Source organism: Bos mutus, chromosome 3 (genome assembly GCF_027580195.1).
Source record: "Bos mutus isolate GX-2022 chromosome 3, NWIPB_WYAK_1.1, whole genome shotgun sequence".
NCBI lineage: Eukaryota > Metazoa > Chordata > Mammalia > Artiodactyla > Bovidae > Bos > Bos mutus.
In genome coordinates, this window is record NC_091619.1 from 93219877 (window position 1) to 93236066 (window position 16190).

The 16190-nt window shown below is 40.5% G+C and overlaps 1 protein-coding gene across 1 annotated transcript in view; it reads left to right on the forward strand.

Annotated features, from left to right (window-relative positions):
• Nucleotides 1-485: 485 nt before the first annotated feature.
• Nucleotides 486-16190, forward strand: part of FAF1 (Fas associated factor 1) — a 498603-nt gene continuing 482898 nt past the window's right edge. The window contains exon 1 of the mRNA XM_070368090.1: nucleotides 486-955. Within this exon, the coding sequence (XP_070224191.1) occupies nucleotides 911-955 (45 nt within the window). The 5' untranslated portion in view covers nucleotides 486-910. The remainder of the gene's footprint in view (nucleotides 956-16190) is intronic.

Here is a 16190-nt window from a genome sequence, read left to right on the forward strand (position 1 = left end):
CAAGCGTCAGGGCTTGGGATCGAGTATGACAGTGTGTAAGTGGGTTTTGACAGGTTGACGTAAAAGACTGTATATGAAGTTGTATTTTGGTGAAACTTTGTTAGAGAAAATGTACATTTATGAAATGCTGTTAGACGGGTTGTGACTGTGCTGAGTTGGTTTGTGAGGGCTGACGTGTATGTGTGCTACTATATAACAACGTAAGGAGCAGAAACTGACCGCCAACCCAGCCAGAGGGAGGCGGTACCTCAGGCCTTTGCTTGATTCAAACCGGAAAAACCTGTTGCGGGACTCCAAGCTCCCGCAGTTTCAGGTTGGCGTCCCCGCCAGCCGCGCGCAGATCCCCGCCGGGTAGTCGCGAGTCCAGCGCTTGACAGGAGAGCAGTCACGTGGCAGCCGCAAAGCGGCGCTTTGCGACCTCGATGACAGGCAAAATGTGCGACAGCCTTGGCTCTGGCCAACCAGGGGCGGAGGCGGCGGCCTGGGAGGAAGCGGAGGAGGCGGAGGCGGCCGTGGCGTTTGCCCGCCTGCTTTTTCGCTGTCTTTCTCCGCCCCCGCCGGTCTCGCCGCCGCTGAAGAGAGCCGGGTGCGTGGTGTCGCAACCTGCCTTCATCCTGGCCGGCGACAGTAAGACCGGACCCACATCCTTACCAACCTCTCTGTCTGGGAGGCTGCGGAGCGGGCTCTACAGGGTACAGGCGGGCGGCCCAGGCGCCTGAAGGTTACCGAGTGCATGAGCGCCTAGCCTCCCGCACTGCCCCGCCCGCCGGCCCGCCGGCCCGCCCGCCGGCTCGCCCGCCAGCCCTTCGGCGCCCGGCGGCGGCGGCGGCGGCGGCGACGGCCGCAGGAGGCGCAGTCTCCCTCCCAGGTGCGCGCTTCGCTCCCGGAGCCGCGGAACTCGGCGGCCGCCATGACGTCCAACATGGACCGGGAGATGATCCTGGCGGATTTTCAGGTGAAGTATTGGGCCCGATTATCCTCCCATCTCCAACCTCGTGGCTTCCCAGTGCCCAAAGGGTGGCCTCTTCACAGCGTTTGTTTGAGCACAGCAGTGCTGTGTGGTTTAGGTTTTTTTATACAGTACCTGGCTTGGGATGTGTGTGTGTTGTGAGCTGTGGGGGATTATGGTATGTTGGGGCGTGTGTAGAATGTGTTATGTACGGTTTGAATGTGGTTTATAGGGTGAGGTGGTATTGTGTTGGGTTGTTTTGTGTGTGGACTGTGTATTGTTTCCTGTATTATATGAAGAGTGTGTAGAGTTTGAAGGTATTAAATATGGGGCTTCTAAGTATGAGGTGCTTTGGGTGAGGAGTTTGGGTTGTTTATGAGGACAGTGTGCTGTGTGGAGTGTGGGTGTGGTGTTGTGGGTGTGGTGTATTAAGGGGAGAGTTAAAAAGAATGATGAGGTGGTAAGGGTAGCAGGGCATTGTGCTGGTTTTGAAGGAGAATAAACATTTGAGACTTTGATGCCTAATTAGATTCTTTGGGTATAGGAAGATGAGGAGTGTATATATCAAAGTGAATTTACAAACTGAATTCACAAGTTGAATAAATTACCAATCCATGCTTTTGGACTCCCTTCCTCTACAGATTTGAATTACTTGGTTGGTGTTCTTTCTCCAGGAATAATTTAAAGGATGAGCTAAGATTATTTCTTAGTGAACCCAACTGTAGTGCCACTGGCATATGATTGTTTTAGGGAGACCCTTTGAAAGTAGAGCTGTATGCTTCACGAAGCACTTGGAGTTAGAATACCCTGTAAACACCACTTTTGCCTTTTGATGTTTGAAGAAAATGTTGTAGTGAGATGTTTTTAATCATTTATTTTGGCATTAACTTAGAAGCTTCAGTTACATATAGGCAGACATTTCCTTCCTTTAACGTTGTCATCATTGCACATGGTCTAACATTAGCTTAGTAGGCAGTATTTTTTCTTAATGATATTTTGTAGGGCTTTTCTTCTTTCTTTCATTTTTAAAGTTACTTATTCTTACAACTTTATATTCTGATGTCCATTTCCAGAGTTTGCTTTTAATTATCTAAGATACCTGCTACATTAGGGAAATGCATGTGTCTGCATTTCATTATACTGTAACTTTCAAACTCAGAAAGAGGTTCTGAAAAGTTGACCACAAGCTTTTGGTGCTTTGTAGGATTAGGATTGGCCTGAGATTTTCTGCCTAATTTCACTTTCTTTTTTCATTCTCCAATTCAGTCTTCTACCTAATGTGGAATATGATTGTGTGACAAAGGACTCTATATATCTAGAAATGGTTTTATCCTTTTGTAAAATTGTTCTGCTCTGGTAGGAACAGCTTTAGACTACATCAAAAAGGATAGTTTACTCATTAAAACTTACTCTAGTAACTTGTTGCTGTTTTCTCTCATTATTTGTGACAATTATTATGCTCAGATGTATTGGTTTTGGTCTGGAAATTTAGAATTCTTGTATTCAGAGGTAAAGTAAGATTTTCTGACAAGCTTTTCAGATTTTATTTTGAGCACATGAAAACATTCTAGTAAATTTTTTTCTTCAAACAATTGGCAATGCTGTGAACAGTTGTTTACAAATGGAAAAAAGAAGCTTATGGCATCTGCATCAAACAATTATTTGCCAAATGGTGAGAGTTAATTTCATATTGTCAAATAGGAAGGAGAATATTATTGTAAAATAAAGTTATTTAGAAAACCGTACACAAGCATGTTAGCTTTTTGTGTATTTTAGGAACCTTGTATTCCTCTTGCAAATGATGATTCCAGATCAGTTTACTCCAGTGGACTTGGTTTTAAAATGGATTATTCTTCACTATGCTGTACACCTGAAACTAACACAGCATTGTAAATCAGCTGTGTGTGTGTGTGTGTGTGTGTGTGTGTTAGTTCCTCGGTCTTGTCCAACTCTTTGTGACCCCATGGACTGTAGCCCTCCAGGCTCCTCTGTCCATGGGATTCTCCAGGCAAGAATACTGGAGTGGGTTGCCATTCCCTTCTCCAGGGAAATCAGCTGTCTCCAATACAAAACAAAAATAAAAATTATTCTTTTAAATAGTATTATGTAAAAGTTTTATAGAATTAACCTAAAAAAACACATTTATCCAGTTACCAGAAACCAATCAATTTACTTTAAAAATTATAGCTTGAGATTTGAGATATAGATGTATGGATGATACTGGCTTCTTCTGTAACTGGACAAATTGATTTCCCCAGCAAGAGTGAACATAGTGTAATTATGTTCTGCTTATTTCATATGATTGTGAAAATTAATAATAGTTTTGAGCTCATTGCTGCCATTGTAGAAAAGGACATGATTTTAAAATGTGACTAAAATTTAAAATAATTACGTTTATGACGTTGATTATTGCTAGATAATAGGTTCTTACAAATACAGTGTCCAAATGTGGGAAAGTTCTTGAGAAGGATTTTGTATTCTCTCTAAATATTTCATCTTAATAAAGAAAGGACTTCTGGTGAAGTCAGTGGAGGAGTGGCTAGCAATCATATGAGGTAAATAGAACATAATTTTACTATGTTGAGTTTTGGGTAGGGAAATTGATTTGACCAGTTATAGAAGAAGCATGTATCATTCAAGCATCTACATTCCAAGTCTTAGGCTATAATTTTAAAAAATTGCCTGGTTTCTTTTAATGGGATAAGTAGTGGATGAAAGATTATGGCTCACACTTAATGGAATACATTTGGTTTTGTAGGTGAGTGAACTAATTACAAAGCAAATATATTTCCAATTGTCTTCTAAAAGATTTCTCCCCCCCAACCCCAAGTAAAAGCAGCTACCAATTGGAAAAAATGTTAAATTGTGGTGAAATACGCATAAGATAAAATTTGCCATCTTAACTATTTTCAAGTTAAGAGATTTGAGATAGAGATGCGTGGATGACAGTTCAGTGGCTTTAAGTATGATCACAGTTGTGGAACCAACCATCTTCAAAACTCTTTTTATCTTGCAAAACTGTAACTCTGTTTCTATTAAATAACTTCCCATTCTTCCTTCTCTCCAGTCCCTGGCAACCACCATTCTTTCTGTCTCTGTGAATATGAATGCTCTAGGTACTTTAGATAAGTGGAATCATACAGTATATGTTCTTTTGTGACTTACTTATTTCACTTAGAATAATGGCCCCAATATTCATCCATGTTGTAGCATGTGTCAGGATTTCCTTCCTTTCTAATATTATTGAATACATGGAATAATATAATGGAATATGGAATATAATGGAATATTAATAATACTCCATTTTGTGTAGGTACCACATTTTGTTGATCCATTCATCTGCCAGTGGACACTTTTCCCCCCATGTTTTGGCTATTGTGAATCATTGATGCTCTACATGGGTGTTCAAATATCTCTTTAAGTCCCTGTTCTCAATTCTTTTGGATATATGCCCAGAAGTAGAATTGCTAGATCATATTGTATTTCTATTTTTAATTTTTTTAGGAATTGCCTATTGTTTTCCATAGTGGTTGCATCACCAAAATTGAGTGGAGAGAATGACAACATAGTGTTTAATCAATTATTTGTAAATTCCACTCTGAACAAGTAAGTTTGGAACTTAGAATAGTCTAACAAAAATCAGCTTTAAATGTAAATAGTGTTAGCATAGTATATTACTGGTAAAGGAATGAGTAGACTAGTACACCTACAGTTCTGGCTAACCAGAATGAGGAGGGGGTGTAAAGGAATTTCCTGGGTTTAAAAAACAGGCAGGCACTGATGAATTGTGAGTTTTTCCCCTTCCTTAAGGTCTTTTTTTATAACAAAGAGATGCATTCAGGTGAAAATTCCAAATCTTTTTGTAATTGTATAATTCTTTGAATTTTTTTAAAGGTTGAGGTATAGAACAAAAATCATTTGATCAAACAAACTTTTGATACTGTATTTGATTTGCTTACAGATGAGAAAACACTTTTGCAAACAAAATTGTAGTTGCTATTTAATAAGTAGTTACCTTTTACTTTAATTCTAGATGAACAGAAGAATGAGTCTTCTCTCTTCCCCATCCCTTTAACTTTTCAATTAATACTGTGCCAAATTGTTTTTCATTTAAGATACTTTTTTTACTTATAATTTTTTTTTTTTGAGAGCAAAATGAGTGGTGTAGCAATTTAGTGTCACATGTGCGTCACATATTTTTCTGTTTCTTGGTAACCGATAATACAGACACATAGATTAGAGTTCTACTCAAGTGAAGCAAAAGCAACTCTAACTAGTAGTAATATTTTCTTTCAGACTTTTTCTTAAACAAAACTCATCTGCTTTGCTAAAAAAGTATTTTTTTCTTGAATCTAGTTCTGTTGGTCACAATAAGAAGACCTTTATTTCTTCTCTAATTTGGCACTGATTTTGATGTTACTTCAGTTGTGTATCCTGGATGACACAATTGTGCGTTTGTTTTCCATTCCTGGTCTTTCCCGCTAGTAATACCTTTGCTACCTAAATTGCTTTGTACATTTACATTTATTGGATTATCAATATAATAAATTTTCATTTGCCTATCAATTCCTCTCTGAAGCATGAACTCTTCATGACACTACTGGTCTACCCTTTCATTACATTTTTTCCTTCTAAGTAAAGCTGTGAATCCTCCTGTCTTTCTCAGTTTGACACAAAGTTATCTTCTACAAAAGAGGATATCAGACTGTGAATAGAATTGGTACTAATCAGACAGACAGGTTTCCTTGGTGATATTGTGAATCAGGGACCAAACTAAGTATTCATGGAACATCATCTTTACTTCCTGGGAAGTTATCTTGGGTGAGATTGAGTGCTATGGTAGGAAGTAGTCTTGTTACTCTTTTTTCTTTTCTTTTCTTCACTGTCCCTTTATTTTTAGAGGGACAAATCATATTGTTTTGTGTTTGGATGGTTGGTCATTGTGGAAATAAGGTTTTGGCATGTAGGTTAAAGTTTAGTAAATAGTGGTTAAGAGAATGGACTTTGATGTCCGATTATTTAGATTAAAATCACAGCTCTGCCTCTTACTCATCTTGTCATTTTTGACCAGTTACTTCATACCACTTCGCTTCAGTTTTCCCATAGGAAAAATGAGTTAAAGTGATTAGAACAGATGTCTGATATAGAAAGTGTTTAATAAATTTTAGCTGTTATTTTCATTGTTGACAGTTTTAAGGTACACACTTGTTTCCTGCAGGGGACTTCAGAGATCATCTGTTTCTAGCTTCTCATTTTTCCTTTTGTGGAAGTTGAGACACAGAAAAGGGAAGTGACTTGTCCAAGGTCATGAACTGGTTTGAAACAAAGGTTTTATTCAGGTGTATATAAGATTGTTCATTTTCTAGCTTAATTTGTCAGATAGCTTGAATTTCCAAGGGAAAACAAGATCCACCACTTAGAAATTTCTCTAAATTGATAAAACTTATGTATAAATAAACAGTTCCTGGCATATAGCAGACATGCCAGAAGGAAGGAAGGGAGGGAAGAAAAGGAGGAGGAAGGGAGGGACTGATCTCCCTAGACTGCCATTCAGTCCAGTCCAGTGCCATGCTTCTAACCTCACAGGTGGTCAGAAACTGTGGAATGGAAGACTTCAGATTTGTTGAGTGTGGTTGGGTGGATGCCTATTGTTTGCCAGACAGGTTTTATGGACTCTGTAGTTCAAGGGTCAGGAAACTGTAATCTATAAGCTGGTTGTCTGTTTTTATAAATAAAGATTTATTGACACACAGCCACACCCATTCATTTACCTGTTTTCTATGACTGCTCTGTGAGTAGTTGAGACAGAGACTTCATGGCCCACAAACTTAAAATATTTACTATCTGGGCTTTTAAGATAAACTTATCTACGTTTTCCCATAACATACCCCTCAGCCCACCCCATGATATCAGTACTTTTCTTTCTAGGTTTTAGTAACTCTAAAGTGAGAACATTTGCATGTATCACAGGCCACGTTATATGTTTACTCTTCTATAGGAGGCACTTAGGCTAACTAGAGCTGTTTTTTTTTTTTTTTTGCTTTGGCTTGTGGTTTTCTGAGAGAGTCATTTATCCTTTCTGGATATCAGTTACTCAGAATACAAGATGGAGATCTGTTTAGAGCCCTATCTACTTGAACATAAAAGATTGGACTAGATCAGGTGTTCAGATAGAGTCTGAATAATCACTTGATGTTGGGGACATTCAGATATAATTTAGGTGGTTTATCTAGCTTTGTTGTGTTGTTCTTTAGTCGCTAAGTCATGTCTGACTCTTTGCGACCAACCCTATGGACTGTATTCCTCCAGACTCTTCTGTCCATGGGATTTCCCAGGCAAGAATACTGGAGTGGGTTGTCACTTCCTTCTCCAGGGGATCTTACTGATCCGGGGATTGAACCTGTGTTTCCTGCAGTGCAGGAGGATTCGTTACCACTGAGCCACCAGAGAAGCCAGTTTATCTAGCTTGTTGAGTTCATGTGCATGCTAAGTCTCTTCAGTTGTGTCCAACTCTTTGCATCCTATGGACTGTAGCCTGTCAGTCTCCTGTCCATGGAATTCTCTAGGCAAGAATACTGGAGTGGGTTGCCATGCCCTCCTCCAGGGGATCTTCCTGACCCAGGGATCAAATTCGCATCTCTTATATCTCCTGCACTGGCAGGCTGATTCTTTACCTGGGAAGCCCTTACCTAGCTTAAGGTATTAGCAAGCTACATCCTGAGTGCCAAATCACCATCTTTTTTTTTTTTTAGTGAAGCCTTATTGGAAGACAGTTATGCATAATCATTTATGTATTGTCTCTGGCCACTTTTGCCCTTGTTATCAGAGTTGAGTAGTTCATTGCATGGTCTGCAGAGCCCTGGCTCTTACAGGAAAGTTTACTGATCCCTGGTCTAGATAAGTGGTTTTCAGCTTTGGATGATTTCTGTGCCCCAGAGAACATTGGGCAGTTTCTAGAAACATTTTTGGCTGTCACAACTGGGGGGTGCTGCTGGCATTTAGTGGATAGAGGCCAGGGTTCTGCTAAATATTGTACAATGCAGTAGACATCCCATGATGATGATGAATTATCTGCCTTAGAATTTCAATAGTGCTAAAAACCACTGGTCTAAATTAGTGGTTCTCAATCTTTAGCTTGCATAAAAATAACTGGGGAAGAAAATGAAAGTGTTAGTCACCCAGTCGTGTCCCACTCTTTGTGACCCCATGGACTGTAGCCTACCAGACTCCTTTGTTCACGGAATTCTCCAGGCAAGAATACTGGAGTGGGATGCTATTTCCTTCTCCAGGGAATCTTCTCAACCCAGGGATTGAACCGAGGTCTCCCTCATTGTGGGCAGACTCTTTACCGACTGAGCCACTAGGGAACACCAAAAAAAAACAACCTGGGAGGACTTGTTAAATCACGAGACCAGAGTTTTTGATTGAGTAGATCGTGGGTGGTGCTTGCAGATTTGCATTTCTACCAGGTTCTCAGGTTATTCTGATGTTGCTGAATCTGTGGATTAGAGAACAACTGAACTAAATTATTTTTGATGTTACATTCATTCCTGTGATTCTTTGATTTTGTGATCTTAAGTATTCTTCCATTTTTTTTGACTTAGAAAAATTTGAGTATTTCGGTGTGTACTTGATGCTCATAATAAAATGTGGTGTTTCATGAGTCTATATGTTTGAAGGCTTAGTTTTCATATCCCTTTGAGTGTGTGCGTGCTCAGTTGTGTCTGACTCTTTGTGACCCTATGGACTATCGCCCGCCAGGCTCCTCTGTCCATGGGATTCTCCAGGCAAGAATACTGGAGTGGGTTGCTGTTTATCCCTCCAGGAGATCTTCTTAAACCAGGTCTTGAATCCGTGTCTCCTGCATCTCCTGCATTGGGAGGTGGATTCTTTACCACTGAGCCACCTGGGAAACCCTCATATCCTTTTGGAGTACTTCTGTTTGTCTTTCAAAATCCTTGCCTACCTTTTTCTTATTTAATTACATTAATATTCTGTGCCCAGTTAGTGTTAATCATTTCTTCTTATATATCTTGTACATATTCTCTTCTTTTGAGTCTTATATCAGATTGTTGCTAATCACTTACCATGTTTCTTTCCTCTACTGTGAGCTGTTTGAACAACTACCTGGATCTTAACCACTGTTCCTGTAGTATCTATTAAGAGGTGCTCAGTGAATATTTTTGAAGGAATATTATGAATATTGGCTGTTATGGTACAAATAAATGGAGTAGAATTGTAAAATTTTATGTATTTTTAAGTGCCTACTGTTTTGTGACATATAGTTTTGAATAAGTAAATCTGTCATTGGGAGAGTAAAAATTAGACTCATTTATTGAATTGAGGGTTATAACTTCAAGGTGAGCCATTTATAGAGAAGTTCAAAACACCTACCCTCTGTGTTAGCTTTTATAGAGGACTCAGTAAGATAATGTGGCAAAATATAGGGCTTGAGGCCATGACCTTTGTAAAATTTGAATGCTATCACTGAATTGCCTTATGTTACCACTCTACCTGATTACATTTTCACTCAAACTGTTTTTAAGGCAGAAATTCTAATCTCAAATCAAAATTTCTTACCATGTTAAATCATTAATCATTTTAAGGTAAATTTGAGAAGCAAAATTAACGGAATAATTGTACCAGTCTTTATACTTATTTGTGGTTATAGAGGAAAAATTGAGATAGAATGAGATATCAAGTTATGGTAAAGAAAAGTAGAAAAGTTTGCAGGTTATATGCACCTTAATGGCGTTAGAGTTAGGTTCCGTCACATTCCCCTCCCTTCCTCCCCTCCCCTCCATCCCAGAGTTCATGTGCTTTAAGGACTGAACTATAATAGAAAAATGTTAGAGGAAAGTTTTGTCTCTTGTGCTCTCCTGGCATCCCACTCTCTTTCTCTCAAGGGAAGAATAGTGGTTAAACTGTTTTTTTTTTTTTTTTTTTGGTTAAACTGTTTTTAAAGTCAATTTTAGTCATATTCTTTGGCATCTTTAAAGCGAGATGGAGACATGATTGATCGTTTTTATTTTAGGTTTAATGAGGAAGGAATAATAATATTAGCATATAGCTTTTGACTAGTTTGTATGTGCCAGATATTGTGCTAGGTTCTTAACGTCTAAATTCTACAGCAACCCTGTCTTGGATTTCAGAGATAACCACGGTTTCTGTATAACTTGTCAGAGTCCTGACTGCTGCTGCTTTTGTTTCTGATTATATTTTCAAGGATATTTGTGCAGTGAGAAGCCTTGGAAGATAGAGGTAGTATCTCTCTCTGGAGCAAAGGGTAAGCACGCACAGTGTCCATTTAAAAAGAATTCGGTGCTCCAGGCTCTGGGCTCCTTCTCTGTAATACAGTCCACTGTACGTGCAGGTATCGTGTGGACTGCTTTGTTTGTGTCATGCAGTGGGAAATGGAACTAGGAAACTGTGCAAGAAAATTCTGATATTTTGACTACAAATATTGCCATGAATCATAAAGTTCATTGTCTCCAACTCAGGAGTCTAGGTCTTCTGCCAGCATCCATGAAACTGGCAGGCTCCAACCTCGTTTGCAAGCAGGGTGAAAATCACATATCCTTCAGTTCTCTTAGCAGTTCTAGCAATAAGGATGGGATGTTGACAGACACTTAACTTTCTGGAAGAGGAAGACTGAGGGCCTTATGGGCTGGTTAATAATTTGAGGGAAGTCCTTGGGAATTGGTAGTGAATGTGTTGACAGAACTGAGTGGTTCTCTACTTTCTTGCCTATTAATGAGGAGGAAGTAAGTAGGTGGTTGCAGACTGAGTACCAGGAAGTAGGTTCAAAGACAGCTGCCTAAACAGTCCTCTGGTTGTGGCTTGTTGTTGTCATAGCCTGCTGGGCTCCTCTGTCTAGGGATTTCCTAGGTAAAAATTCTGGAGTGGTTGTCATTTCCTTCTTCACTGGTTGTGGCTAACTTTCAACAACTCTCAAATGTCCTCTTAGATGGAGGGAATGTTTTCCACCAATTTGTCAGTCAGACTCAGATTCTGACGCTCCACAATGTAGCAAATAGCAATAAGATTTGTCCTGGCTGGGCAGAAGGTTCTGCCTCCTTTCAGACATTTACAGATGTATATACACCTACATTTGAATGTGAAAGGAGTCAAATTTACAGTCCCGTGGACAGAAAGCAAAATTATTAGAACTTTCACTGGTTTGTCTGAGAGATCAGAGGATGAGGGTGCATAATGTCTTGTAGCTCAGCCCCTCCTTTGAAGGAAGCTTTATTCCCAACTTCATTATCTAAAGCAAAGCCAGTGACTCAGTGAGGTCCTCAATTTATTAAGGTTTCCCTAAACCTGGACCTGGTTCACCCGTGGTTCAACCAAGTTGAAATGGGTTGTGTCTGCTTGTCATTTGTGACTGTTCAGCCTCTGCACCAGCTATGCAGACTAGTAATGACTGTAATTGCTGTGTTCAGTGTATAGAACTCAAGAGTGTTCTTATAGGTCTGGCCTATCCTTTCCTTCATGAGACTTGTTGTATTTCTATTGACCCTTGGCCTGTAGCCAGTGGCCCAGCTATTTGGTCTGCCACTTGGAAACTATAGACTGACAGATTAAAGACAGCTTTCTTTGAAGCTGTGAACTATGGAAACAAATTATAGCTGCTGATCAAACTGTCTGAATCACTCATGTAGATGCCCACAGTAAGGGCTTTTTCTCTGATGAAGCGCCCTGGAATCAAGCTTCTGATTGAGCCTGTACTGCCCAGAGCCATTACTGTTGGCCAGGATCCATCATCATATCAGATGTGACAACATATTAACTATCATAAAGTGTGTGTAAAGTAAAAGACTGTATTTCTGATGCAGAGGGAACCATTGCATGCCAGACTTGTGACTCCTCCCAAAAGTTGACCTGTTTGTCACATGAGAGAAGCCACATTGCCTGGGATGTGGCCTCTGCTTGCTTTTGGCAGGGTAAATAAATTGGACCTTGACCTCCCTCTCTGAAATATCAGCAGTGCCTCACTGTTCTTGGTCCAGTAAGCTGACTGGCTACGCCATTTTGGCTCTTGAAACTAATTGTGCTCTACTTTCCATCTTTCTGGACCTTTTGCAGTCTGACAGTGGTGCTGTTTTTATTGCAAAAGTCAGTAGTGAGCTGACAGTCAAGGTATTTGAGGGACCTTTGATGCACTCTACCATTCACAGCTTTTTGATTGTCATTCCTATGATTTCTCTTAACCTTATGGACAGGTCTATTGGAAATATCAGGAGTTGGCCTCCAGATTCTTCACTTTCATGCAAAACACCTTGCAGCACTTCCTGATGCCTACCCCAGCCCCACACCATAGCCTTCAGTTAAAGATTCTGTAGGGCAGATTACTGGTGGGCCTGGTCAGCTGGGACGGTTTGGATTAACTGCCTTCATTAATTCCTGTCAACAACAAGGATTAAGCTCAATTGTAGGAATTGAATTGGGAACCCTAAGGCCACCACTTAAATGGGACATCATGTTGAGACACAAGTTAATAGTGCCTCCAGACTGATGTAGGGACCACTTGGAAGGAACCAACAATTGTGAACAACCCACTCTTTCTAGGTGCACTGTGTCTGCCTTCAGGACTGTATTTCTTGTGTGGAAACCAGGCATTAATTCCCCTTCCTCCAAAAAATATGGACTCCTTCACCTTTTGAATATTTAAGTAAACATCACCAGTAGATCTTGTAGCCTTCATATGACTGCCAAGATCTCTCCCAAATGAGGCTATCTTTGGGAAAGCCTCGCAGAGTGATTTTTGATTTGTTATTTGCGTGCACCCTGTGGACAGTTATCTCTCAGAGGGAAGTCATTCAATTAGAATAGGTGGTTCAAAATTTGTTCCTGACTTTTTAGCTGAAGTGATCAGTGGATCATCTTGGCTCTGGAAAGCATTCAGGTCAGCCTCAAGTCACAAGTTGATGAAATTGCCCTATACTTCTTTCCTGTGGGTCAGGGCAGAGTCTGTATAATTGTTAATTCATTCCCTTGTTCTAGATTAATGCCTTGGGCCAAGTGAAAAGGTTAATACAGAAACTGAGAGAAAGCTATCAGACTTTTTTTTTTTAAAGATTTTAGTTTTTGACTGGTTTGGATCCTTGTTGCTGTGCACAGGCTTTTTCCAGTTGCGGTGAGCTGGGGTGGTCTTTGTACTGGTGCTCGGGCTTCTCTTTGTGATGGCTTCTCTTGTTGCAGAGCGTGGGCTCTAGGTGAGCAGGCCTCAGTAGTCGCAGCATGTAGATTGAGTAGTTTCCGTATGTAGGCCCTGGAGCACTGGCTCAGTAGTTGTGGCTCACAGGCCTTACAGCAGGTAGGATTGAGCTAGTGTCCCCTGCATAGACAGGTGGGTTCTTAACCACTAGACCACCAGGGAAGCCCCACACACTTTTCTGAGGTAAACCCTGATGACTTATCCGATTTTTTTCATATTACTTGGGTGTGGAACCCTGAGGAACATGGATGAAATAAATTTTGAAGGTTGTCATCATCCTGCTGACTGTTGATAGTTGCCTTAATTAAATGTTGTATGAGACAAATTAGATAGATTTAGCCCTAGCTTCTGCCAATCAGATTAATCACAGTGGCTGCTGGAGTGGTATACCCATGAGAAACTTTTTTCAGTGGCAGAAATGGTTAGGATTGAGGGGTAGATATTGTTGGGAGATGGTTTTCTGTGTCTCTTCTATTTCTGCATGTCTTATGAATAGAGACACTGGTTGTTCCAAACAGCTGTTTTCAAGGGTGTTGGATTGTAACCAGCCATGGTCACATGTCTCCTTCCAGACCAAAGGGCAAGTTTGCTTATGGCCTGGAAAATAAAGATAAACAAAGTAAAGAGTGGGCATGCTTACTGTCCACGATAAAAGATTCATGTTCGGACTTGTCTGATGGTCCAGTGGATAAGAATCCATCTGCCAATACAGGAGACACGGGTTCACTCCCTGGTCTGGGAAGATTCCATATGTTGTGAAGCAAAGCCAGTATACCACAACTACTGAGCCTTCCTCCAGCATTCATGAAATTATAACAGGCTGCATTGTTAGCATGCAAGTAAGTTGAGAGTAATATTTGATGCTTCACAGTTCTTACCACCATGAAAGGTTGGTAATCCCTCATGGTACAGATTGATTTTGGAGATACTTGTAATTACTACTAACGTTTACTGAGCATTACTTTTTACTGGTGTCTGTGATGTGTTTTATCTGCATTATCCAAACTAATTGGTATATGACATCTAATCTGTGGTAGCTCTTGTTATTATTCCCATTTAAAAGATGAAAAAATGGAGGTGTAAAGAGGTTAAGTAGTTATCTAATGACAGCTAGTCATAACAAGACTGGTTTTGGAACTCAGTTCTAGTCTGTGAAATTATATATATACACATTTCTTAAATGGGGGTGCTGCTGCTGCTGCTGCTGCTAAGTCGCTTCAGTCGTGTCCGACCCCATAGACGGCAGCCTACCAGGCTCCCCCGTCCCTGGGATTCTCCAGGCAAGAACACTGGAGTGGGTTGCCATTTCCTTCTCCAATGCATGAAAGTAAAAAGTGAAAGTGAAGTCGCTCAGTCGTGTCCGACCCTCAGCGACCCCATGGACTGCAGCCTTCCAGGCTCCTCCGTCCATGGGATTTTCCAGGCAAGAGTACTGGAGTGGGGTGCCATTGGCATGCTAGGGAGTACTCAAAGCTACAGAATAAATATGCACATTTTGTAGGACCAATTTACGAGAATAAACAAAATATATGTTTTTAAAGAATTAAAGACAGTTATCATGAAAGTGGAGCCTATTACACAGAGTGAAGTAAGCCAGAAAGAAAAACACCAATACAGTATACTAACTCATATATATGGAATTTAGAAAGATGGTAACGATAACCCTGTATGCGAGACAGCAAAAGAGACACAGATGTATAGAACAGTCTTTTGGACTCTGTGGGAGAGGGAGAGGGGGGGATGATTTGGGAGAATGGCATTGAAACATGTATCAGTTCAGTTCAGTTCAGTTGCTCAGTCGTGTCCGACTCTTTGTGACCCCATGAATCGCAGCAAGCCAGGCCTCCCTGTCCATTACCATCTCCCGCAGTTCACTCAAACTCATGTCCATCGAGTCAGTGATGGCATCCAGCCGTCTCGTCCTCTGTCATCCCCTTTTCTTCCTGCCCCCAACCCCTCCCAGCATCAGAGTCTTTTCCAATGAGTCAACTCTTCGCATGAGGTGGCCAAAGTACTGGAGTTTCAGCTTTAGCATCATTCCTTCCAAAGAACACCCAGGACTGATCTCCTTTAGAATGGACTGGTTGGATCTCCTTGCAGTCCAAGGGACTCTCAAGAGTCTTCTCCAACACCACAGTTCAAAAGCATCAATTCTTCGGTGCTCAGCTTTCTTCACAGTCCAACTCTCGCATCCATACATGACCACTGGAAAAACCATAGCCTTGACTAGATGAACCTTTGTTGGCAAAGTAATGTCTCTGCTTTTGAATATGCTGTCTAGGTTGGTCATAACTTTTCTTCCAAGGAGTAAGCGTCTTTTAATTTCTTATCATATAAGAAACTAACCGCTGGTCCAGGTTCGATGCAGGATATAGGATGCTTGGGGCTGGTGCACTGAGACGACCCAGAGGGATGGTATGGGGAGGGAGGAGGGAGGGGGGTTCAGGATGGGGAACATGTGTACACCCATGGCAGATTCATGTTGATGTATGGCAAAACCAATGCAATATTGTAAAGAAATTAGCCTCCAATTAAAATAAATTTAAATAAAAAAATTAAAGATAGTTATCATGAAGTAAATATAAAATTTGCATGAATTTTAAATAGAAAAGGAAATTTCAAAGAAATTGTAAAAATGTGGCCTGCTTTTCTTTGGGTCATCTCCTCCCCTCCCGTGAGAGAACATGTTTTCCTCTATTATTCTGACTACAGTAGAGGAAAATATTAATAAGAACTGCATTTTACATGGTAGCCTTAAGAAAAAAACACCAAGATGCCTCCAGTTAGTTTTGATTTTCATCTTATTGTATATAGCTTTGTGAAACACAAAAAGGAAGAATAACGAGGTTTTTCTGGTGTCTCAGGATTTACTGAGGTTAATAGAGGAATCAAAGAAGAACAAAACTGGTATTCATTGACTTCTTATCTTGAAATTGTGTGTGGCAGTGGTTTCTATTGGGATTACTTAGTACTTTAGCAAGAGATTATCCTGTCACTGGTATTTTTTTTTTTTACTTTACT